Source organism: Cucumis sativus, chromosome 1 (assembly GCF_000004075.3).
Source record: "Cucumis sativus cultivar 9930 chromosome 1, Cucumber_9930_V3, whole genome shotgun sequence".
Classification (NCBI taxonomy): Eukaryota; Viridiplantae; Streptophyta; class Magnoliopsida; order Cucurbitales; family Cucurbitaceae; genus Cucumis; species Cucumis sativus.
This window is the reverse complement of record NC_026655.2, coordinates 2,431,158-2,454,703: the sequence shown is the minus strand read 5'-3', so window position 1 is coordinate 2,454,703 and position 23,546 is coordinate 2,431,158. Positions and strand designations below refer to the sequence as shown.

The window sequence follows — 23,546 nt, the reverse complement described above, 5'->3', positions numbered from 1 at the left end:
GTTTGTTGCTTTGCTCCTTTACATACATTGCTGTATATTAATTTCGTGTAGATTTTATAGATTTATAGATAAGTGACCCTGGGTTCTTTTTGGTGGAACATATCTCATTGGTTACTATAATTCATAGATTATAATAATTAGTGTTATAGTTACTCATGGTTGATCTAATGACAAAAGAAAAAAAAAAGAGACCTAGTCTCAATAACTAGGTGGTCATCAAATTCAATCCATTGACCATGGTGACCATCTAACTAGTAATTAAGTTCATACGAGTTTTCTTGACACCATGTCGAGTTTTTTGACACCTTACTAAATATTGTAATATTGTAAGGGTAAGCAAGGTAAATTCAAACTTTAGGCACTTAAGAAATATTTAAATTCAAACTTTAGGCACTTAGGAAATATAAAATAAGGAAAAAATTAGAGAGTTATAATAATTAATTGTGTATAAGAAAAAATTAGAGAGTTAGTAATAATTAATTGTGTACCGAACAAGTTATTTTAGTTTGATTTATAATAATAGTTATTTTAGTTTGATTTATAATAATAGTTATTTTAGTTTGATTTATAATAATTTGAGTGTAAATTATTTTAGTTTAGTTTACAATAATTTGTTTATGAGTGAAAACTATATTTGTTTGGTTAAAAAATCGTTATAAGCTCATTACGAACACATTTTGATTGGTTAAAAAGTAGTAAAAACTTTTTTTTCGTTTTTCACTTTATAAGCTCATTTCGAACACCTTGATGTGTCAATTTGATTGATTAAGGTACATCTCAAAATGTATTTTTTTTCTTTGATTTCTTTGATTTCATTTTATTTTAAGATTTAAATTGTTATTGTATTGTATTTTGTGAAGTTGTTTTCTTAAAATTCGTTTTCCACTGTGTCAATTTGATTAATTTAAATTATATCTCAAAGCTTTTTTCCTTTTTGTTGTGCTTTCCTTTTATGTTAAAATTTAAATTACTATTGCATTGCAAGTTTTTTTTTTCCTTTCTAAAACTCATTTATGGCCCACAACTAGACCTCAATTAATTTATTTAATTTCATTTTAAATTACTCATAGTATTATCTATTGTTCTAAAATTGTAAAAGCAACAAAGAAATATGTTAATAATATATAGATCTAAAAATATAAACAAATAGATGTTAAAAAGTATAGATTGAGGAGAATGATTATATGAGCTTTGAGTATATGAAGATATAATCATCTCTCTCGCTATATACAATGTTTATCCTAAATTTCAGATTATAAATTATTTTATTTTAATTTTTCTGAGCCGTATATTATTGTAAAATTGTTTGCCTACTTTTTACTATTTTTGTTCACAACTTCACATGTGAATTCTCTAATTTTAAATGCATTTTTTAATCGTTTATTAGTCTCTTTTCTTCAAACAAATGTTTATTTTACAAAACTCTTTAAACAATAACAATACTATTAATGTTATTTTTCAACTCATTAAATTTAATATTTATATAAAGTTTTGAATAATACTAATTTACATGCAACAGTGAAGTTTAGTATTTTACTATAAACACATGCAACACATGTTATTGTTATCTAGTACGTTTAGAAGCAACTATATTTAAATTTAAAAAAAATCTAACTAAAAAACAAACACTACCATGAGACTTACTCTAAATTCACTAAAATAAATTAAATAATCATTGTCACAAATTCATTATACTAAATTGAATAAAAAATTGTTACAATAACAATTAACCATTACAAAAAGAAAAAGTCTATAGCATGAATATGATTTTTTTTTAAATATAGTAAAATAATTTAAAATATGTATAAATATAGCAATACTTGTAGACTAGTTATATTGGTAAATATTTTAGTAATTTTTTATTTTAAAAAATCTTTATTCATAGATATGTTTATTTATTTAACTACTCAAAAAAATCTTTATTCATAGATATTGGTAAATATTTTGAGTAATTTTGTATTTAAAAAAATCTTTATTCATAGATATGTTTACTTATTTGGAAGTATTAAGATATTTATTAACTAATTTAAATCTTATTTATATTGCTAAAAATACCCACTAAAATCTATATTTTATCCTTATTTCTATTAAAAAATTTATAAAATCAAAACTTCAATAGTTGAATATATGTATATAGGAGATGATGAAACTTAGAAGAGTGAGAGTAAATTAGAAAAAAAAAAAAACTTTGGCCTTAAAAGTTTTGAAGTCTTTCTATACCGTTAGGAGCCACATGTTATTGTTATATATAATCTTCGTGAGTTTGGCATTGCCCAAACGTTTTACTCTCACCTTCACCAAAGCCTTTGCCCGTTTCTTTAAACCGACCCACCTCCTTCTCCTCCTCTTCTCTCCCTTTCATTCTTTTCCGCCATTTTCATAATCAACCTCAATTCCCTTTTTCATCTCCTAACTTGACTAACAACGTTCTTGAATTGAAAGGGTTCCTCTATTTTTCACAGAATCGCAGCATAGCAAGCTCCAAATCATCAATCAAGCTCATGTCTATTCCGCCTGATAGATCAAACCCACTTCACAACTTCTCTTTGCCGTGTCTCAAATGGGGTTCTCAAAGATTCCTCAAGTGTATGAAGGTTTCTTCAAACTCCAACCCTTCTACCCTTGATCATCCTTCTGTTCATCGCCAATCGAAATCTTATCAATTTCGTGCCAGACCCATTGATTCTAAGGCTATGAACTTCACCAAGGTTACTTCTCCGATGAACACGAATCATTCCAAACAGAAACCAACCCACGATCGAAGCAGTTCTATTGAAATCATGCGAGAGAAGATCATGCTTGATATTAGGGAGGAATCGAAGAGACTTAAATTTTCAATTGCTGATGAAGGGGGTGAGGATGAATCTGCTGCGGCTCGACCGTGGAATTTGAGGACTCGTAGAGCAGCTTGTAAGGCTCCTCTAGATGAGAGGAATCTGGAATTGGGTTCTTCTTCAACCAAGGCTACAATGAAGAAGAAGGAGAAGAATCGGACAGCGTTAACTGTCTCGTTGTCGAAAGAGGAGCTTGAACAGGATTTTGCGGTGCTGGTTGGTAGGCTACCGAGGAGGCCAAAGAAGAGGCCAAGAGCTGTACAAAAGCAAATGGATGTATGAATACTGGAATTTTCATTTTTCAATTGATTTTTTCTATTGTTCTTCTGAATTGTTTCGTTTTTTTTATCATGGGGTTTGAATGGTTATTGATTTTACTCATCATTTTGCAGGCACTGTTTCCGGGGTTGTTACTGACTGAAATTACTCTAGATTCATATAAAGTTGAAGATGTTCCTGAAGCTTGAAAGGTTCCATTTTCTTTCTATGAATTGCCATTTGAGAATTGGATATGCAGGTGAGAGCATGAAATCATTTTGCTGTTGTGGTAACATATTCCTCTGTTTCTGTTACAATAATGCCAAAAGCAGGATGTGTAAATAATTAGCAAAATAAACGTTGAAGTAATTGTAAATCTTGTTAGCCAAGTTTCTTGGTTGTTGTGTTCACTGTATAACTCTTTAACTATCTGAAATGCTATACAATGCAAGGCATATTGGTTGTTGGGCAAGGTATTACCTCTATTCAATAGGAGAAATTTTCTAATAAGTACATATTACCTACATTGTTGCACTCTGTTGAAGAGAACCCTTTATGTATTCTTTGTCAATTGCTTTGATGGTAGCTTCAAAATCCTGACATAAAAGGTAAAGCCAATTTATTTATTTATTTCTATATATGCATTTCGGTGTGAAGCATACAGAATATGCATTGCTGCATTGTTCTGCTTTAAATTTTGACATTCTTGATTTCTGAGTTGTTCTTTTTTTCATTTCTTGCTCGAATCCTAGTATATCATAAAGTGGATGATACATTCCTTTTTATCTCTTTGGGTGGAGGATAGTTGGTACACATTGCTACATTTTAGTCGAGAACTATTTGGGAGCATTTTAGATAACTTTTTTTTTCAATTCATTTAGTTGGTCTAACCACAATTTTTCATGTGAAAAACTTTTTTTCTTTTTTGAGTTCCTTTCTACTATGAGGTTGAGGTGAGTTGTAAAAAGATATGCGAAGTCTAGGATGCACCAAAGTGTTGCTTATCCTAGATATCATTTTACCCTAGTACATTTGTTTGTAGATTGTTCGGTTTCTATCAGGCACTTTTTGTTAAGACAAAGTCCTTCCAAGGAGTTTATTCCACAAGGAAGTCTTTTTACTCATTCAAGCAATTGTAATAGTCCCTTTGGAAGAGGTCTGTAATGATCTTATCCGTACCATCTTTAATTATTTTGTCAGCAATATGAGTGAGATTAAGTCAATATCAGTTCACTGGGAGATCGTCCAGTTAGCTAGACGAACACAGCTTGTTTGGAATTACTTTCCACGTGCATAAAAGAACATGATTAGTAAGAACTTGAACTTCCTTCTTTAGCTATTTCTTGAGCCTTCTGCAGTCCACCACCATGATTATAACAGCTTCTACTTCAACATTGGAGTTACTGGGTTCAATTTGTTGACTGCCATGAAGCATTATTGTCATTTACAAGATATGCAGCAGCTTTCGGGTAATTTGTATTTTTGTCTTGCTTTTCGGATAAAAACAATCTCTATTTCTACCCCTAAGCTTGTCAAGTTTTAAAATCTAAATTTGCATAAAACTAAGTCTAATGGAGATATCAATGTCGATGAAATGTAAACATATGGCTAGAAACTTTGATAGATACCATGGGAGTTTCTACTGTTCAGTTATAATGACTTTGTTTTCTAAAATTAAGTGTAAAACAATGCCATTAATTGTGAAGTATTAGTAGGGACATGTTGCTGTTAAACAGTTGGGTGTTAGCTTTACTGTTAAACTATTATTATTCTGTTTAGTTAGTTGGCCAATTACTCCTTACCCTCCTCGTTAAGATAAATCACAGCACCATACTATAATTCTTAAAATGTTGGCAAAGCTTTAAAGCTTAGTACTGTTGCAGAAATATAAGATTAGAGGAGAAGGTGACTGTGGATATCCTCATAGCCTAAGCTTGATCTCTACGACAATTTGTAGTAAGTCTACTAAGTATAGTTCAACGATATTTTTTTTTTCTTCTTGAAATAAGAGGTTCAAAGTCTTCAAATCTCTATTTGTACTAAAAAGAATTGAGTGATCATAGAACGTAGGAGAAGTATAAGCAAGCATATAAAAGATTAACTTTATAGAAATTAGATCGGTTTTAACAGATAACAAATAGTTGGATGACTAGTCTTGCTTACAAGTGCAGTAGGACGATTGATTTGTACGCTTTTGGGAAAAGGAATTTCAGAAAAAACTTCAGCTATAAATCCAGATGCTTTTTTTTATTTATTGTTTGTCACCTCGTCGTCATCTTAAAAGGAGCCATACTTTCTAAGAAGGTTTTCCACAAGAAGGTTTTTCCGTATGAACAAGAGAGATGAAAGTAGAGATTGGAAAAGCATTTGACGCAATAAATACACTAAATATGAAAGTTAGAAGTAGAGATTGGAAAGCATTTGACTGATTTTCTTTTAACTTTAAAGATTCATGTATTATTGTTACTGTAATTGGTTTGTAATTGGTTTTATGTTGTAAAAAGATGGGTGAACTACATGCACTCGATTGTTTTTAAATCTTGATATATATACATAAAATCAAAACATTATAAGTTAAAATAGATAAGACGTTAATTACCGTTGAAAAATTCAATGACTCGTTCTTCAACCACACAAATGTGGAACAATTAAAACAACTCACTTCTCTCCATAAAACCTTTTATGTAGAGTGAGAGAGAGAAGAAGTCCTCCTCACTTAACTTATGCAGGAATATGATAAATTGGGGTGAAGTGTAAAACATGATATATACCTTTTTACCCAAAAACACACCATCATTTCAACTTTCAACCACCAGAAGAAGGATAAAATTTAAGAAGACATTAAGAAAATCATATCTATGTGTATAATATATCTCAATGACAGAGAGAGAAATGGAAGTCATTAAAAATAGAAACTATGGGGTAAGAATGACATCAACTTTATTTGAATATGGCTTTTCTTTGAATAATAATAATAATAACAACAATGCCGACGGCTCCACGTTATCCCAAAAATATGGGTAAAGGCAAAAATTTGAAATTTGAAAGAGAGAAAAGGAAGAGTACTTAGAAAATAAATAGTGGAAAAATTATGAATGGAGAATTGGAAAAAGATAGAAAAAATAGATGAAAACAATGATGTATGATTTGAAAAAAGAAAGGTAGGTTTAGGTAGGAAGGTTTGTCATTTCTTGGATGACAGTGTAAGGATCCTGAGTAATGGTCCCATCTTCAAAAACCTTTCACTAACCAAACCAACAAACAACAACCATTCAAAATAGCCCACTTCAATTTGATCAACTTTCATTTCTTTGAGTGTCTAAAAGCTAAAACCAGCCATTTTTCAAATGAGAAATCTCCAAACCAAAATCAGAAAAAAAGCAGCTTGCTTTTCCTTTAGATTTTGAATTTCCTAACTCAACTCCTTCACATACTCAGTCTTGTCCCATCTTAGGAGAAAAATGCATCCAAACAAGACAACCGTCAAAAGTTTTTGATCATTAGCTGTAAACAAGAGAAGGAAAAAAAGACACTAGAAAACTCATCTTTTCAGAGAGAGAGAGAGAGAGAGAGAGAGAGAGTATGAACAAGAATGGCAGAGAGCCAACTTAGGAAGGTGCTGCTGTTTCTCTGTCTCCCAAGGTTTTGACATGTTCATATGCAAGAGAATGCTACAGCCTTCAAACAAAATCCACCTTATCTCTTTCAGTTCACACATCATATAGCTACTAGGATTTGACAGATCAAAAGAAAAAAATTACTATCTGCTCTTCTTTTCTTTTCTACCACGTAAAAAAGAACTCAATCCAAAGATGTTTGCAGTTTCTTTGGTGATGTAAGGAGGTGGTACGTTCAAAATGGGGTTTACATACAGATTGCTTCCATAAAACCCTCCTTGATTCTTTTTCTGAGCCTTTTGGAGTTTTGAATATGGATTTGAAGCAGAGTTTGAAAATGAGGATGTTAAAAATGAGGATTTTGAATTGCTTTCTGAAACTGAATGCTGTTTCTGCAGCATAGGATTCTGAGTTTTCACATCCTTCAATGGCGTTCGTTTTGGGGTTTGAACTGAACCGGTTGAATTGCTTCTTGATAAAAGTGGTAAAGAGCAAAATGAATTCTTTCTACTATCATAAGTAACACTATTACTTCTTCGAAACCCCCAGAAAGATTTGGACCGACTTTTCTTCTCAGACTCAGAATTCACCACATGAACTAATTCCTCTGTATTCTCTTTCTTTGAATTCTCATTCGCCACAGCAGGAGGAAGAGGAGGAAGTGCGGAAGGTAAAATTGGGGAACTCTCACGTTGATGGGTTCGTTTATTGTGTACAAACCCTTGATGATTCTGAGTGGGAATGATGACGCCATTGAAGAAGAGCTCATCAGCAGAAGAAGACTCATACTCAAAGCACCCACTGACACAAAACTCAAATTCAGAAGATTCACGTGGTTGGATGGGCAAAATCTCAGAGAGAACTAGATCATTGGACAGTGAAATCCCAGGTGGACATTTTGTCGAACACATGGTGGGCACTACAGTTGTACAGAGAATTTCAGTCAGAAATAGCAGGGGAAATCATATGGGGTTAGAAGGGAAAAAAATGGTTGAAAATTGAGAATCAACCAATTGGGTTTGTGAAAAACATAAAAAAAACAAAGCGACAGGTGTGGCGGATCGAACGAAGAAGCAAAGTTTCAGAGATGGAATGAAGAAGAAGAAGAAGATATCGTTCTCACACACACAGCCAGAGAAAGAAGACAAAAAGAAAAGGCATGGAACAATAATTGATGAAACTTCAAAATTTGAAGAGGAAGAAGAAGAAAAAAGAAAGAGAGAGAGAGAGAGAGAGAGAGAGAGAGAGAGAGAGAGAGAGAGACGTTAATGGAGTGGGGAAGGTTCTGCAAAAGAAGCGTTATTATCTATCACCGACGAAGACCCAACAAATAATACAATTTCGTCTATTCAAATCCGCCATGGCTATCCTAATTCTCACAATTTCACTCTCTTTTTATGAATATAAAATCAATAATTTAAAATACAAACTTTTAAACTTTTTTTTAAAACTAGTAAATAAATATTCAATCTTTGTTTAAAATGTGCTACCCTTTTTGTTTTTCATTAGTTTTATTGATTTAGTATGATTCAATCAAAATGGAAAGTCGAGTTAAATTTTTATTGACCTGTATGGTCCTTTTACTAATATAAACGTTCAAAACATTTTGTTAATTTTTTGTAAAATTGAATATATCAAGATATTCTAACCCATAGTTTGATAATTTAATATTTGTAAGAAGTCTATGTAGTAATGTAACAATGTGTAGGGTAATACTTCAAAATCATTTAAAGAGAATAATTATTTAGAAAAAAGAATTATTGACTCAATTTTTATGATAGAATTTTGAATTTTGAATTTCCTATTTTACTTTATATATATATATACTAAAAAATTGAATTAAGATTGGAAAGAAAAAAGGTTGGATGTGTTTATGATGGAGTTGTTAGAGCAGTTTGCCTTTGCTCCAAAGTACAACTTAATCAATTATAGACTCATTATTTTGTTTTCAAATTTAAGTGTTGGATTTTTATAAAAAAAAAAAAAAAAAAATCAATTTTATAAGTTCTTAGATTTATGGAAAACAACAACTAAAAATCAATTACATGTTATTATTTTGCTTTTTGTTTTATTCAAATTAACTAAAATTAGGTTGTTTGCAAATATAGGAAACAATTTGTTTTTAAATATTGAATCATCTAAATATTTTTAGTAGTTTTATTAAACGTATCATAATGAAACAAAATTTTATAATCGAAAACTTTTTTATCTTCCGTTAAGTTAAATTTAATAGAAAAAGTTTGTGTTAGAATTTTATTTTTTATTTTTTGAAAATCGGTCGTTATAATTACTTTAGTATATTATTGTTTTAGAAAAAAGGAAATTAAAGAGGGAAATAATTAAAAAAAAAAATAAGAAGTCTAAATTCATATTCTTAAAAAGAAATAGTTTCTCTTGCAATTTGGCAATGGGATAAGGCAAAATTGATTGGAACTATTCATTGTTAATCTTAAAAGATCATTTTCAATTAAAATAATGCAAAACATGGTTGAACTTTTTAGTAAGTTTAATTTAAATTTATGTTATACTATAAAAAAATTAATTTTATGCCTTCTAGCTTTTGAAAATTCTCATTTTAATATTTTCAACTTTTCAACTTTTTTTATAAGAAATCCAATTAAAATAAACTAGGATGGGTTATGTATAAATTTTATAAAAAAAAAGTGTTTATCACTGACACCTGTTGACATATAAGTTTTTGTCGAAACGGTCATATTTAAATACAATTATATCCTCCAATGAAATTGGATTTTATGTATTCAATTCAACTTTTAAACAGTACAAAAACCATCGCAGAATTACTTTCATTTTCAAGATTATCGTTGTTTGATACTTTTAACTCAAAAGATATCGTACAGACATGATTTTATTTTACATAAATGATATCATCATGTCTTTCAACTTTACACGTCTTATTCGGCTATCATATTAGCTTTTTAAGATTTGATTAAAAAGAAATAGTAAATTAAGCAATTAAATGTAGGCTTCAAGCTCTTTTGTTTTGGAGGAAAAGATTGGGACAACCCTATATGTTGGTCCCAATGTCTAATTAAAACTTAGATAACTTATATCAATCAGTCAATAGTGAATAAGGTAAAATAATTGTACATTCATTTACTCTACCAGATTTGTCTTTTAATTTTGTTTCATTACATTATCAAAATTATTTAGCATAGACTAGTGTTAGAGGACCACCAAAACATCTAAATCATTTTAAAGTTACATACTATGTTCAATAATTGTTCTATAAGTTAGAAAGATATTTAGACCCTTTTCAATTTTCAAGTGGGAAAAAGACGAAAACTAATACTATAATACTTATGGGAGCTCTGAGTTAGTTCAACGAACCTTTAAAAGAGAGCCTAAAAGAGTTATGTTTGAGAGTCTAAAGCTTAGTTGAACTGAAGAAACTCACGAGAGAGCTTAGTGGAGCTTAGAAAACCTATGAAAAACTTAATGTTTGACATGTTGAAAATATTGGTTTATTACTAATAGACCATAAGAGACTATCAGGGATAGAATAAATATTAGTTATAGACTTTAGTATATTTAATTATCGTTTCTAAAATTACTACCTTATAATAATTACTCAAATATTTTTTCAACAATTTTCATAACAATGATGTAGTTTGATAAAATAAATTTGTTTGTCAACTATGAAAACTAAGTCGTTATATAATAAGAAAGAATGTAATATCAATCTTGAACTTTGTGATATGAATTAAGGAAGTGTTTGAAGAGCTGGTAAGTAATTAGGATTACTAGAAATCAGAAGAGTGTAAAAAAAATATGTAATCAAAGACTAAACAAACATGAGATCGTGAAACATGAAAAAAGAGAATTGAATTGAAAACTATTGAAACAAAGTGAATTTCATATTATTAATCAAACTCAAACACTCAATCCAAACGTGAGTTTTTATTATATTGTATTATAACTTCATCTTGATATAATGTTTATAGATTAAATTATCTATACGAACAATTTATTAAACGTTCCATTTGAAAAAGAAATAAAAAGTCATAAACTTTTTGGACATTCCTATTTTAAAGAGTTGTTTGATTCACATAAATTATTTATATTTTTGTTATCAACTTTTTTTTCTCTTTTTTCTCTTTTTTCTCTCATTCCAATGGACCATTTTTTTCTTCTTCTTTTTGTAACCTTTTGCTTTCAACTCCTCTTTTTCTCCTTCCTTTCTTTTACCCTCAAAAAGTGAAAAATGTCCTAAATTATATATGAAAACAAAATTAAGAGAATAAACATACACCTAAATTACTCATTAGTTGAGTTCATTTATACAATAAATCATCTATTTTATTATGTACATGACAATTCATAAATTGTCAAACAAAAAATATATCTTTTTTGTTTTTTTTTTTTATTGAGAGTTGAATCTATTAACAATAAAATAGCTCTAATTTTATTAGTAATTACCAAAATGAGGTTAGGTGAGCTTTCATATATATATATATTATATTAACACAAAAAGAAACCTATTTTCCTTTTTGACAAATTCAATTTTGAAATATCAACAACCCTTGGGTTTTAGATATTAATTAAAAATTCTATTTCTCATAGGAAAGTCAATTGGAAAAAAAAAAAGAAAAAAGGAAAAGATAGTATTCTAAATTAAATTAAAAGCAAAAGAAGTAATAATCATTTGAATTTTTTTGATTTATTTGCTAAAGAATATTTCTAAAAGTAATATTAAATATTTTGTGGATTTCTTTTTAGTTTTTTCAGTTTTAGTTTTTTTAATTCTTAAAAATAAAGAAGAAAAAAAAGTTGACTCCGGTTCGAGATGAAGTCCCCAATGGTCTCCTCCGTCCTTCATTCGTCGTCGGAATTGCTTATCTTCTCTCTTCTTCTTCACCTCCTCTTTCCGACGGCCTATCACTGATTGGAATCCACACTCTCTCCTTCGCCGAGCGTCCAACTAAACCGCATTTTTCACTTTAATCTTTACTCTTTTTTGTAGATCTCAGTCTTTGAGTTAAGCGAGTGAAGATTAATTATCGAAGACGAATCAGGCAAGCCGAGTTTCGGATTTCTCTTGATTAGTTGAATTCTTGTGAATTCATCAAAATGAAACCTAATTGGGAGCTTAAGCACTGCTGCAATCACGAGCAAGTTGTGTTTCTGATCACCGTTTCTGTTTGTACTGTTGTTATATTAGCGGTATCTCTCTTAATTCACCCATACTATTTCTTCATTTCTAATTATTAGACCGATTGAACTATTTGAATTGTTTATAAGAAGTCAGTGTTTGTTTAAACTGGAAAGTTGAAAAATACTTTTTTAGCTTTTTATTTCAGTAACCTGTTGAATTTTAATGATCAACTTAAAATTTTCATTTCAAAAGTAGTGTTCTCGTATTTTATTTCATTACTGAGGTTAGCTCTGAATCAGTTTGTTTCTTTTAGCTCTGGAGGACGATACTGCTGAAACCATTCAAACTTGTCACCGTGTTTCTTCACGAGGCCAGCCATGCCATTGTTTGCAAGCTTACCTGTGGTCATGTAAGATGTTAAATGAATATTGTTTGTCTTTCCTTTATCATGTCAATTTTAAAATTTTTATTGATGATTCACTGTTTTGGATTGGAAGCCATTGGGCATTGCAAGGATTCTTATCTTATTGGAACTTTTTGTGGCTTTAGTATAATTCATGTTGATCAGTTTCTTGCCATAGTATATGGATTCTTTTATCATCCATTGGAAAACCTTAGAGATATTTTATTCAATATGCAAGTCTAACGTTTATTTTATTCATCTCACTATGACCACGCCACTTTCTTGGCTGAAGAAATGGAAACATCAACAACATGTCTATGTTGCATCATTTGTCCATGCTAAATTCATTTTCCTACAAACTTGAAAAATGTAGATGAGTTACCTAACACCTATTGAGCTGATCTAAAAGGATCTTGTTTAGGAGTCACGCGTTTGAGGCTGTACAGTTTGAGTAATTTCAAAAAATCCACCTTTCCTTGTAATCTTTAGCCTTGATAGATATTTCTATCCAGATTCTTTGTTAATATAGATTTATTTTATTTCTCACCAACACGGTGAACTTAACTGCTTCAAGTTTGCAGGTAGAAGGAATTCAGGTTCATGCGGATGAAGGTGGCGCTACGCAAACACGTGGTGGCGTGTATTGGTTGATCTTGCCTGCCGGATGTCTCTCTCTCATTCTTGCTCTCTCGCTCTCTCTCACACATACATTTCATGTGGATGATACGAGCTGATTACTTTATTTTCATTGTAGATATTGGCTCATCATTCTGGGGAATGCTCTTAATACTAGCGTCTACAAATCTTCTTACTTCCAGAATAGCTGCAGGGTGCTTTCTTGTTTCCCTTCTTGTTGTACTTTGTGTAGCTAAGAATGTAAGTAGCTTTTTTTATATTTTCAATTTATCTGTTAAATACGTTATTTCTGCCGCTAATTGATCATTTGTGCTCTTACCGGAAATTAGAAAGTAAAATTGAATCCATCAGAATTTGGTTTCTTGGGAAACGTATTTTATTATCTTCTTTCCTTCGGATATGAATTTTAGATTGGTTTAGCTCTCATTTCTGCCATTACTTCCCAACGTTTCTATGTTCGCTATGTTCAAATTAAAAGTTTCTAGCTTAACCTTTAAATGCTAGAACCTTACATAGAGATGTCAGGCAATACATATATTTAGTTAAACAACCTACCAGTTCCTTCTAACTCAATCGCATTTTAACGTTGGTTTTTTCTAATCGGAGATTTGAGTGATAGACCTATTCTTCATCTCTTAATAGACATTGTAGGTTGGTTGAGTTATACTTCGACTCTTTTTAACCTTTTGATATTACCGTGCTGTATTAACTCCATTTATTAAGGTTATGTGTACGAATCTTTCCTTTCTTCTGCGGATAAGTCATAAATGTCATTTATTTTACCCTGATATTATGTCCACCTGTAATTTGTAATAATAGCTAAATTTATTGACTATATTATATTTGTGCCTTTACGGCAATTTGCAGTGGACTCTTCGCGGACTCTGCATTGGTGAGTGTTAAAGCCTATAATACACATGACTTGTTGGCTGTAGGCCTGAACGTCCCTTCTGAAATATTCTCATTTTGTGCCATTAGGATTCATCGTTTTTCTTGGTGTTATCTGGGTCCTGCAAGAAACAACAAAAGTGCGTGTTCTCCGTTATGTAATCCTCTTTATTGGTAAAATTTATCTTCTTTTACATCACTCCAGAATTTCTATCATGTTTGTGCAGAAACAATGAGATGGAGACAGACTGACAGATTTTATTTATCAAAACTGCAGGTGTAATGAACAGCCTATTCTCAGTTTACGGTATAGCTTCAAAATACATTCCACTTCAACAATCGTTACTGCTATATTAATAGTATTCATGTTATTTTCCAGATATTTATGATGATCTAATATCCCGAAGAGTTCATTCAAGTGATGCCGAGAAATTTGCAGAAGTGTGCCCTTGTCCATGTAACGGTGTTGGATGGGGTATTATTTGGTGAGTATCTTACATTATGACATCCTCGACTCATAATTTCAAAGAAATATACTTATAATTGAATACGAGATGCAGGGGTTTTATATCTTTCATCTTTCTTTGTGGAGCTATGTACCTTGGTCTTGTTATCTTGTCTTGAGGTAAATTCAGCTTCTGCTACACAACTTCAATGATAATTTAATCACAAATGCGTTTAATTCCAACTTACAATGTAATTTTTTAATGCATGGCCAGGTTCGGGTGATTTTATTGTTGAAGAACTCAACTAATTCTTTGGACGTGAAAATATGAATAAAGATTGGAATTTTCATGGAAAGGAACGAACGTTGGGGTACTCTGTCCTCTTTGTATTCAACAATTTGGGGAACTCTGTAATTTGATTTTTATTGATTCAGAGTTGAAAATTTTTTATTACCATAGAAAGCTGTATGAAAAATTAAAAGAAAACACACATTACCTTAATTGTAATTATAAAGAGATAATCCCAAAAATATATTACCTCAATTCTTGATGCATATTGAATTGTGTAACTTGATTAGTATTAAGAAATAACGTGGTAAGAAAAATCAATTTTTTCTAAATAGAAATAGAGCAACTCCAACAAACAAATTATATAAAAATAGATCGTGAACTTTTTTTTTTCCTGACGAGGTTACGGAGGTCTAAGAGCAAAAGATTGAAGTAGAAATGGAAAAACGGAATGTCACTAAAACTGGAAAATTAATCAAATGTGATAAAAGAGTATTGGTTCAAGATCACAGATTCAAAAAAACAAGGTCTCAAAATCTATTACTTGAAATCAAAATTGAAAAGCTCCCACCTGATTGCAACCCTATCATCATAAATAAACATTAGAGGAATTGTGTGTGCAACACATAGGGTATTTAATTTATGCCTCAGTAATTGGGTATTCGAATACGACGTCTTTTCCAGAAAGCTTCCTGTAAACGGCAGAAAAGCTCTCCAATTTGTACTCGGTGTTGTTACGTTCTTTAGGGTCCAAGAACACCTGTGAAAATTAAGATAAAGTCAAGATCTTAGAGAACATGGAAATATTGTTCTATATCGAAGAGGCAATTGCAAAACTAAAATAGATAAGCGTTTTTCTATCCTTCCATAACAAGGAATCTGTTAAGAATTTCTATAATCAATGCAATTACCTTCATGATCTTTGATCCATCAACTTTGTATCTAACACGCTTTCCGACAATCTCAGCAGGCAATACAACATCCTCAAGCATAGCCTCGTGAACAGAAGTGAGAGTACGGGTGCGCGGCCTTTGGGTGGCTGAGCCTTTCTTTGGAGGTCTCAAAATCCTCCTAGTAGCAATCAGAATTACATCCTATCATAGAATAACAATGGTTTATCATTAATGTCAAATAGAATATGAAAATGGAGAGGAAAGAAATATGTAAAAACAAATACTTGGATCATGTAGCCTCAAACCTCTCAGGAGACTTAAAGACTTAGTTTTTATTAAACGATTGGGTAAATACTATCAATTTGGCTTCAAAAATGCAAAGCAACCTAATTTACTTACTGCAGAAAAACCCAAAAAGGCTTAAAAGAATTGAGTACAAATTAAAGAAAAAGACTATTTTTTCAAGTGTTTATTGTTAATATTAACTATTATGTTCAATTATAACGATCATCTTTTTTTATTTCTTTTTGTATCAATTTATATAATGCATAAACTTCTCCGTTCAAGAGAACATTTCTAGAGGAAGAGGAATGACGTGAAAAAGAAAAAACTATAGGCACAGATGACATAAGTAGTTTGATTTATAGACTATGACAAGGATTTAGATACTATTTGGATGAGGATGCTAACTAGACATAATTAGCCGTGTATTAAGTACAAACAATAACTAAACTACACCAGGAAAAAGAGGTTCTCTACTTACCTTGCCACTGAATTTCTTTTCAAGCTCTCTCACAAGCCGCAGGTGAATCTTACGGAAAGCCTTCCTCAATCTGTATGGGACATAGACCACAACTGCCTTGCGGTTTCCAGAAACATCAACTTGACTGCAAAGACATTATAAAACAGTAAATTCCCAAGATAACAACAAAATTTATATAAAAAAAATATGCACTCTTGTCTATCCTTCTTACATTGCGGAATTAATGTACAGATCCTTCAGGTCACTTTTAAGCTCAGAGTTGGTGTTTTCCAAATCAAACAATGCCTAAAAGGCCGAAAAATAATCGAATCAGAAGCACACAAAAATAAACGTCAAGGTGAGCAATTATCAGATATTTTAAACATTCACCTGGGCAACAGTTTCCTCAAATTCTGAGGGCTCGACACCATTATCCTTATGGATCTTCTTCCTCGCCGTGAACATCCTTTCGAGTCAAGCTACAAATAATGAATCGTTGGCATAACATAAAACATAAATTGCCAACAAACAATGAAGACAAACGAGCTTAATTTCACAAACACGAAAATATATGTGGAACATTACAAAACAAAACTATCTGTAATTGAGAATTGATATTCAATGAACTCTAACATTAACATACAGCTCCAAGTCAGCTAAGAACAATCACAAAAAAGAGAGCACCACCTACACTAAATCATATCAATTTTTAGACTATCCTTATGGCTGCAATTTCTTGAGTAATTTCAATCAACAAAAGCCCAAACGAAAGCAAAAAAGAACATAGTTGAATCAATGTGCAAAACAGATTAAATGTTGAGATTTAAATTGTTGAAGATCGAAAACCTGTAGTAAAGCAGGAAGAATGAGAGGAAGGGCACTTCCAACCAAGTGTAGAGAAGAACTAAAAACCCTAGAAAACCCTAAGAATTGGTTTCGAGGGAGGACGGACATATAAAAGCACCGACTGAACGGTTCAGATTGCTACTAAAATAATCAACGGCCTAGATACATCGTACCGGGTCAAGTCGATACTTGACCCGTTTGGAAGCACACTTAACTACTGATTATTAATTGACCCAATGAAACCTTAATTAGCTGCGTGCATTTGCGAAAGAAAGGCCCAACTTTGGGCATAGTGGGCTCTTGGCCGACCTTTTCGTGGTTTCCTAGTGGGCCTTACTGAGATTATCGAGTCTACATTGGGCCGATCCTTAAAGCATTTAAGCTCAACCCGGCCCAAAATTAAATATTTGATTTTGCAAGGGTGCTTCTTGTGGTTGTAAAAAAGAAAATTATTTTAAACCATAAAATTTCTTTAAATATTTAATCAGAATGTATCTACGATAAACTACAAAAAAAAAAAACTATTAATTGTTAAAAGTACTTGTAAAACTTGAATGAAAAGAAGTAAATATTTGTTTTTTTAGTGTTAATTTTGGGTATTGTAAAAAAAACGTCACAAATTCAAGACGAGTACAATGTAAAACACTGTTTTTAATGACAAAATTAGAAAACAAAAAAAATAAATTAATTTACTTTATTATGTGTATTTGAAAGCAAGAAATTTTTATTTTGACGAGATACCTACAAAATTTATATTAAGATAGTTGATAGTATTCTTGGACACCCTAATATTATTAATGTTGATTTTGTGGATATAAATATCATTTTGTTATAGTTTGTTCCTACATGATAACAAATATCTAGATGTCTACATAATGATATTATATCAATCACTTTGAGTATAAGTTTCTATCAAGAGACACATTCTTCACTTCTAATATAGTATTAGTTCATTTTAGGTATAAAGTTTAATTGTTTTTGCTTTTGATTAGACAATGCTATCACCACTTGATATTCTTTTTATCTACTTAGTTTACGTATTTGACATACCTTGGTTATATCTTTTGCAACAACGATAATCTTGTCAACACAAATGATTCTCCTCTTAAACCAACTTCTTATTTTTTATCTTAAGCACGTCACACAGTTATAAGTCTGTCAAGTTGTCGTGTCCAAGTCAACTTTCATTTTCTCTAAACCCATCAAATTGGTATTTATTGTGATACTCATAGTTGGAAACTATGATAATTTTTCGTTCACACATATTCCCACAATGATATAACATTTGTTCATCTTAGACATAACTCATTAAAGCTTTACCTTTGTTTCGCTCGATGAGGATATTTTCACTTATATACTTATAGTTTCTCTCATGTGATTTTTCTTTCTTAACTAGCATAAGAATTTGATTGTATTTTCATTCATACTACTTGACAAAAAAAACATACAAGTACATATCTTTACTTAAGGTACGTATTATTATTTAGGATACATAGAAACAAAATCGAAGTGTGTTAGATTCCAACCCTAACAAATGTGAGAAAATTAATTACATCTAACCTTCTCGACTTTCTACTCATCATCATAGAAATCAAAGTCTTTAAAATGCTAAAAGAACAAAAGTGTGTGAAATTAAAATGTTATTTGTATATCCAATGTAACATTAAAATGGAATTTTACCTGCAATATTCGAATCTCCCTTTATAATGCCAAATTGACTGTCGCACTTACATTATATACTTTTTAATATATACTTTAGTCTATAGTGTGTAAGGAATTATCAATTAATATAATTAAGAAAGCAATTCAATTTAGTAGGTAAGAAGAATTTGAATTTAGTTTGGTAATTCTCAAATCTTGACCAAGTCAAACCGACCATGAAACAAAAAGCTACGTTTTAATCATCATTGATGGCTCTTCATCTCCAATATTTAATTAATTATGTGATGTAGTTAATTAATTCATTAATCAATCAATCAATCAATCAAATTAATGCAACTCACCATAACTAGGTTAATTAGTCTACTACCTACACTTTCTCCTTACTTAAATAATTTGAATGCTCCTTCATTTTATTGCCCAAATTCAATGTAATGTACTTAACTATCTTTCCATTTAACCTACAATTTTCTCCCTTCCCAAATTTAAACATGGTTCAAATTTGACTCAAACATATGTTTTGGAGTTTTAAAAATTATACATTATTGTAAATATAGCTTTAAAAACCTTAAATTCGTCCATCTAGTATTAAAATTGTATAAAGAAATAGTTGTAGTAGTACATCCCACGCTCCGACTCCTTTTGTGAGGTTATAATTATTGTATATGTTAAAGTATTCATTAGATGACTAGATTATCTTTTTGATAGAGCTACTTTCAAACCTATATATTAAAGTGGCCTTTTATTTTCTCATGTTGAGGCAAACAAGATGCATGTCTCATTGCTTAGGCTCACCAAAAACCATATTCTAGTCTTAAGATAATGATTATAAGCTGAAGAATGTCCATGACATATTCTAGTAGACATTTTAATTAAACTTGGTCGATATCAAAGTTGAACGATCCTAAAGTCTATCTTAGTCTTAAAAATCTTACTTGTTGCTTTCATTTCTAATTATATTTGATTATGTTTTTATACAATAATTGGTTTGTACTCTTTCTTGGTTGAGGTCGGTTCGAACCCACTTACCAAATCGATCATAGTCAGTTCGACGTCAATTTTGATTATAAAATCGATTTCAACTAACTGATATTTACTCGTACTCGTCGAGTAATATTTAATTAATTTATTTGAGGTGAAATAAGAAAGAAAAGGAAAGGACCCGAATCAATGAATCCATTATTCACTTTGGACAAGAAATAAAATAAGTTCAATGGTGGCGCTGTCATTTGTCTTCCTTATTGACTTCCATTTGATTTTATTAAAATGAACCTTCAATTTCGTCACGTTCCTCTTTCCTTCAAAAACACCTACTTGCCTCCCACGCACCAATTCATCTATATATCACTTTGGACTATATGCTATTAATTATTTCTCAAAACAAAAACATATTGAATTTTATATGCTCCCTCTTGAACTATGTCATCCATTATGTAATCTTGTATTGTGACCTCATACAATATATATTCAAAATCAACTTTCCTCGAGTTTCTTTCTTTGTTTTGACGGCGCTTTCTTAGTTTTCTTCGTAGATTTTTCCATATCTTAGTTTAATTTACAAACTATTCTAACAATAAGTTAAACTATCTTCTTGCTTTTATACAATAATTACGTGGTCTAAATCGTATCTTTAATTTTTGTAGTTCTTTTAATAATAATATTCATTAGGAAATTGCATTCTTTTCACCTTAATATAATAAACACGTTTGTGAAAGGTCAAGTTTTTGCTTAAAATGCAAGCTAGCTAGACTTTAGAAAGTAGTCAATTTGATAACAAATTGCATAAAAAGTTTTCTTTTTCTTTTTCTTTTTTTTACTTGGAAGAATAATTTTTAAAACAATTTCATAGATGCTTTGAATAGTATGAGAGAGGGAAAGAAAAGTTATCAAACTATAGATTGTAAAGTCGTTTTAATGAAGAATGATTTGTCATTGTGGCTTCTGATGTGATGTGTGATATGTAATCAAAGTAATTTTCCTCTTACTATGAATCAAACTTTTATTCATGAAAAGTAACAACAATGTAAAATATAATCTAAATACTAATATATGACTTAATAAATAACAATATTTATTAATTTCAAGTCATCATTTAAATGTTAGTATTATTTAAAGATGAGTTATCTTGAGATGCTATATTTATGATTGAATAAAACAAATATCACAATCTAGAGAAGAAGAAAAAACATCATTGTCTACGCAATCTACAAATTTACCATTTAAACAAACACTAGAATTTATTCCAAAATATAAAGTCATTTTGAAAGTTATTAGATTAGGATATATATGAAATGTATTTGAATAATAATCCAAAAATGATTCGTGATATATATTAGAGTCAACATCACAATCAATTGTTTTCATGGTTATATATAGTTAGTTGTATCAAACTCATCATCACAAAGATAAAGGTCTATGAGATCAATATATGAGTCATGATGATCAGTACTATTTTTATTTGCAAATTAAATGAGTAATTTTACATAGATAAAGTTGTTGAAAATATTTATAAATATTAGGGATATAAACGAGTTGAATTGAATTGTATAAATTTTTTAAAACCTAAATCCGAGATCCAATCGAATCTAACACAAATTTGAAAAAGACCTACGAGTTACCCAACAAATATAGTAAAATATCACTCTTTATAAACTATATACTATTATTAAGCTTAGACTATTATCAAATAAAATTTTTAAATTGTAACTAAAAAATAAATACAAATACTTGACGAATCAAATATTTTAAATTAATATACTTTGGGAAAGTTAAAATATTTTGTTATTTTTCACAGAAATAAATTTAAAAAATAACAAAATAATAATATAAAAGAAAGCGCTAAGTTTATTTTCCAAAAAGAAAAAGAAAAAAAGAGATCCAATTAGCTGTTTAATTAAAAACTAGAACTGCCACAAGCCGTCGAAGTTCCATAAGCAGCCGTTAAAAGAATCGTCGTCGTCGATCCAATCCGTATGTTGCAACAAAGAATCCCCTATCGTGTATTCAAAATTCGCCGCCGCCGTCTCGCCGCCGCCGTAGTTCCATGATGGGACGTCAGAGAATGGATCAGAGACCTGCGAGATTTCCACAGATTCCGAACTGGTGCTGTTTTGCTCAAAATGGCGACGCTTCCCATCGGCTGCCGGAAGTGAATCGGAATCGGAAAATTGAGGGGTTGGGTGTGTGGCCGCCGTGTGTGGCGGCGGAGGAGGAGAAGAAGAAGAAGAAGAAGAATCGTTTATTTGATGGAGTAATCTAGGGATCCAAAAGCGGTTGATAATGTCTTTGAATTCTGGGCTATTGGTGCTGATGTTGAGAATCTTTGCTTGTTTTTGCACTTTGGTTCTCCAGTAGTTTTTTATTTCATTGTCCGTTCTTCCCGGTAATTGCTGTGCAATTTTTGACCACCTAATCATAATCAAAGAGAGTTCAATAATAGCATAAAGTTTTGGCTTTTTTTAATACAAGAGACCAATTGCTATATATGGTTGTTTGATCTCTTTTGGAAAACTTGAGATGATTCGTGATAGCTATATATATGGTGTAACGAAAATTACCTATTGCCCCATCTGGAATGAAGGTCAAGAATCAAAAGCTGTTCTTGTGGAGAAAGATTTCCTCTCTTCACTTCAGGTTTTAGATAATTAAGCCATCTCAGTCTACAACTCTTCCCTGTCCTTCTAAGCCCTATCAAATTTAAATTACATTAAAACCCAGAGTAATAATATTTTAATTAATTAATTAACACATCCAAATTAATTTAGTTTTTACTTAATTATTACCCAATAAATTAAGAAATACCTGAACGAATAGCAAGCAAATTCCAACGGCCTTCTCCATGGACAGAAATAGAATGAATAAGAAGAGAATCCTCATCAACACTCCATGGCCCCCTTCTAACTGCCTCACTTTGATCATCTTCAATAAAACTATAGGACCCGCTACTGCTGGGACTCGGACTCGGACTTGGACTTGGGTTCTTACAAGGAGAAGCCATTGAAGAACACAAAGATTTGTTTCCTGTTTTTAAATTCTTCACACGAACCCTTCTGGTATTTATAAAATAACAAAATTAAGCTTAATAAAATATGACAAACTTTAAAGTCTGCTAAGAGAAGGGCTAAAAAAGGAATGGTATTTTTCACGTGTTCAAATTCCCTTGCTTGACTATATATAATATATAATTACCTCTTTTTAATTAGTTCAAGTTCGTCCTTTGAATAATACATATATTAGAGTTATAATGAGGAAAAATAATTATGATGAGGATGACTGCGTTATAAAGACTGCATGTGTGCATGGATTTGCTTTAACCAAACTGAATGACGATTAGTACTCTTTTAAGAACCCAAAAAACTACATGGAATTTCATTACCTAGCAAGTCAAAAGAAGAGGCTTTGAATTTGAATTTCATTTCATTTTCTCCATTTATTTTGATGTTTTATCTTGGAAACCTCTATTTAACAAAAACAAAAACAAAAAAATGTTTGGACTCGTAGCAACCATGTATTATATATCTAACCACATGCTTGAGGAAGTGTTCAAATAAAACGTGACAATTCAAACTACTCAATCCAAATTATTATAAGGGTTGGGTCAAGTCGGACTGGATTGATTTTTTTTCTTTCTTCATATTAGGTCAAGTTACATTTTTTAAATTTTAGGTTGACGACCCAACCGAACCAATCTGAATTGATTTATATATTATAACTCATATGTTGTTATGATTTATATTTGTTTGAAGTTTGTATAAATGTATTTGATTTTGATATTTAACGTTTAATTAAGTGTGTACATCACTCAAATGTTTAGAGCTATACAACTTGAAGTTGGTATAGTCCACTACTTGGCTTGATCCAATTACAACTATTGATGCTTTCAACTATTATAACATATAATTAACTTCGTGTTACAGTTTCAAA

General features: G+C 30.8%; 5 protein-coding genes across 8 annotated transcripts; 2 read left to right on the top strand and 3 right to left on the bottom strand.

The window, feature by feature from the left end:
- The first annotated feature begins 2,158 nt into the window (after positions 1-2,158).
- On the top strand, positions 2,159-4,800 carry LOC101214785. The gene is made up of 2 exons (XM_004137271.3): positions 2,159-3,110; positions 3,227-4,800. The coding sequence occupies exons 1-2, from the start codon at positions 2,502-2,504 to the stop codon at positions 3,299-3,301; spliced, it is 684 nt and encodes a 227-aa protein (XP_004137319.1). The 5' UTR covers positions 2,159-2,501; the 3' UTR covers positions 3,302-4,800.
- A 2,052-nt stretch (positions 4,801-6,852) lies between these two features.
- On the bottom strand, positions 6,853-7,620 carry LOC105436374. The gene has a single exon (XM_011662039.1). It carries the CDS (start codon positions 7,618-7,620, stop codon positions 6,853-6,855), a length of 768 nt encoding a protein of 255 aa, XP_011660341.1.
- A 3,845-nt stretch (positions 7,621-11,465) lies between these two features.
- LOC101214542 lies at positions 11,466-14,749 on the top strand. Of its 3 annotated transcripts, none has more exons than XM_031888916.1 (10): positions 11,466-11,890; positions 12,136-12,231; positions 12,800-12,891; positions 12,980-13,101; positions 13,729-13,753; positions 13,840-13,923; positions 14,027-14,056; positions 14,129-14,234; positions 14,310-14,374; positions 14,469-14,749. In XM_031888916.1, exons 2-9 carry the CDS (start codon positions 12,200-12,202, stop codon positions 14,371-14,373), a joined length of 555 nt encoding a protein of 184 aa, XP_031744776.1. In that variant the 5' UTR covers positions 11,466-11,890; positions 12,136-12,199; the 3' UTR covers position 14,374; positions 14,469-14,749. The 3 variants fall into 3 exon arrangements, with proteins under 3 accessions (XP_031744776.1, XP_004137318.1, XP_031744779.1); XM_004137270.3 differs by having other exon boundaries at positions 11,467-11,890; positions 12,807-12,891; XM_031888919.1 differs by having other exon boundaries at positions 11,756-11,890; positions 12,122-12,231.
- A 167-nt stretch (positions 14,750-14,916) lies between these two features.
- Positions 14,917-17,104, bottom strand: LOC101214141 (40S ribosomal protein S7-1). 2 transcript variants are annotated; one of them, XM_011650618.2, is made up of 6 exons: positions 16,965-17,104; positions 16,509-16,597; positions 16,351-16,424; positions 16,140-16,263; positions 15,395-15,577; positions 14,917-15,243 (listed from the first exon to the last, which is right to left on the bottom strand). In XM_011650618.2, exons 2-6 carry the CDS (start codon positions 16,581-16,583, stop codon positions 15,124-15,126), a joined length of 576 nt encoding a protein of 191 aa, XP_011648920.1. In that variant the 5' UTR covers positions 16,584-16,597; positions 16,965-17,104; the 3' UTR covers positions 14,917-15,123. The 2 variants fall into 2 exon arrangements, with proteins under 2 accessions (XP_011648920.1, XP_004137316.1); XM_004137268.3 differs by having other exon boundaries at positions 16,509-16,584; positions 16,965-17,073.
- A 4,280-nt stretch (positions 17,105-21,384) lies between these two features.
- LOC101209599 (transcription factor MYB62) lies at positions 21,385-22,677 on the bottom strand. The gene is made up of 3 exons (XM_004137495.3): positions 22,425-22,677; positions 22,181-22,310; positions 21,385-22,031 (listed from the first exon to the last, which is right to left on the bottom strand). The coding sequence occupies exons 1-3, from the start codon at positions 22,618-22,620 to the stop codon at positions 21,524-21,526; spliced, it is 834 nt and encodes a 277-aa protein (XP_004137543.1). The 5' UTR covers positions 22,621-22,677; the 3' UTR covers positions 21,385-21,523.
- Positions 22,678-23,546: the final 869 nt, after the last annotated feature.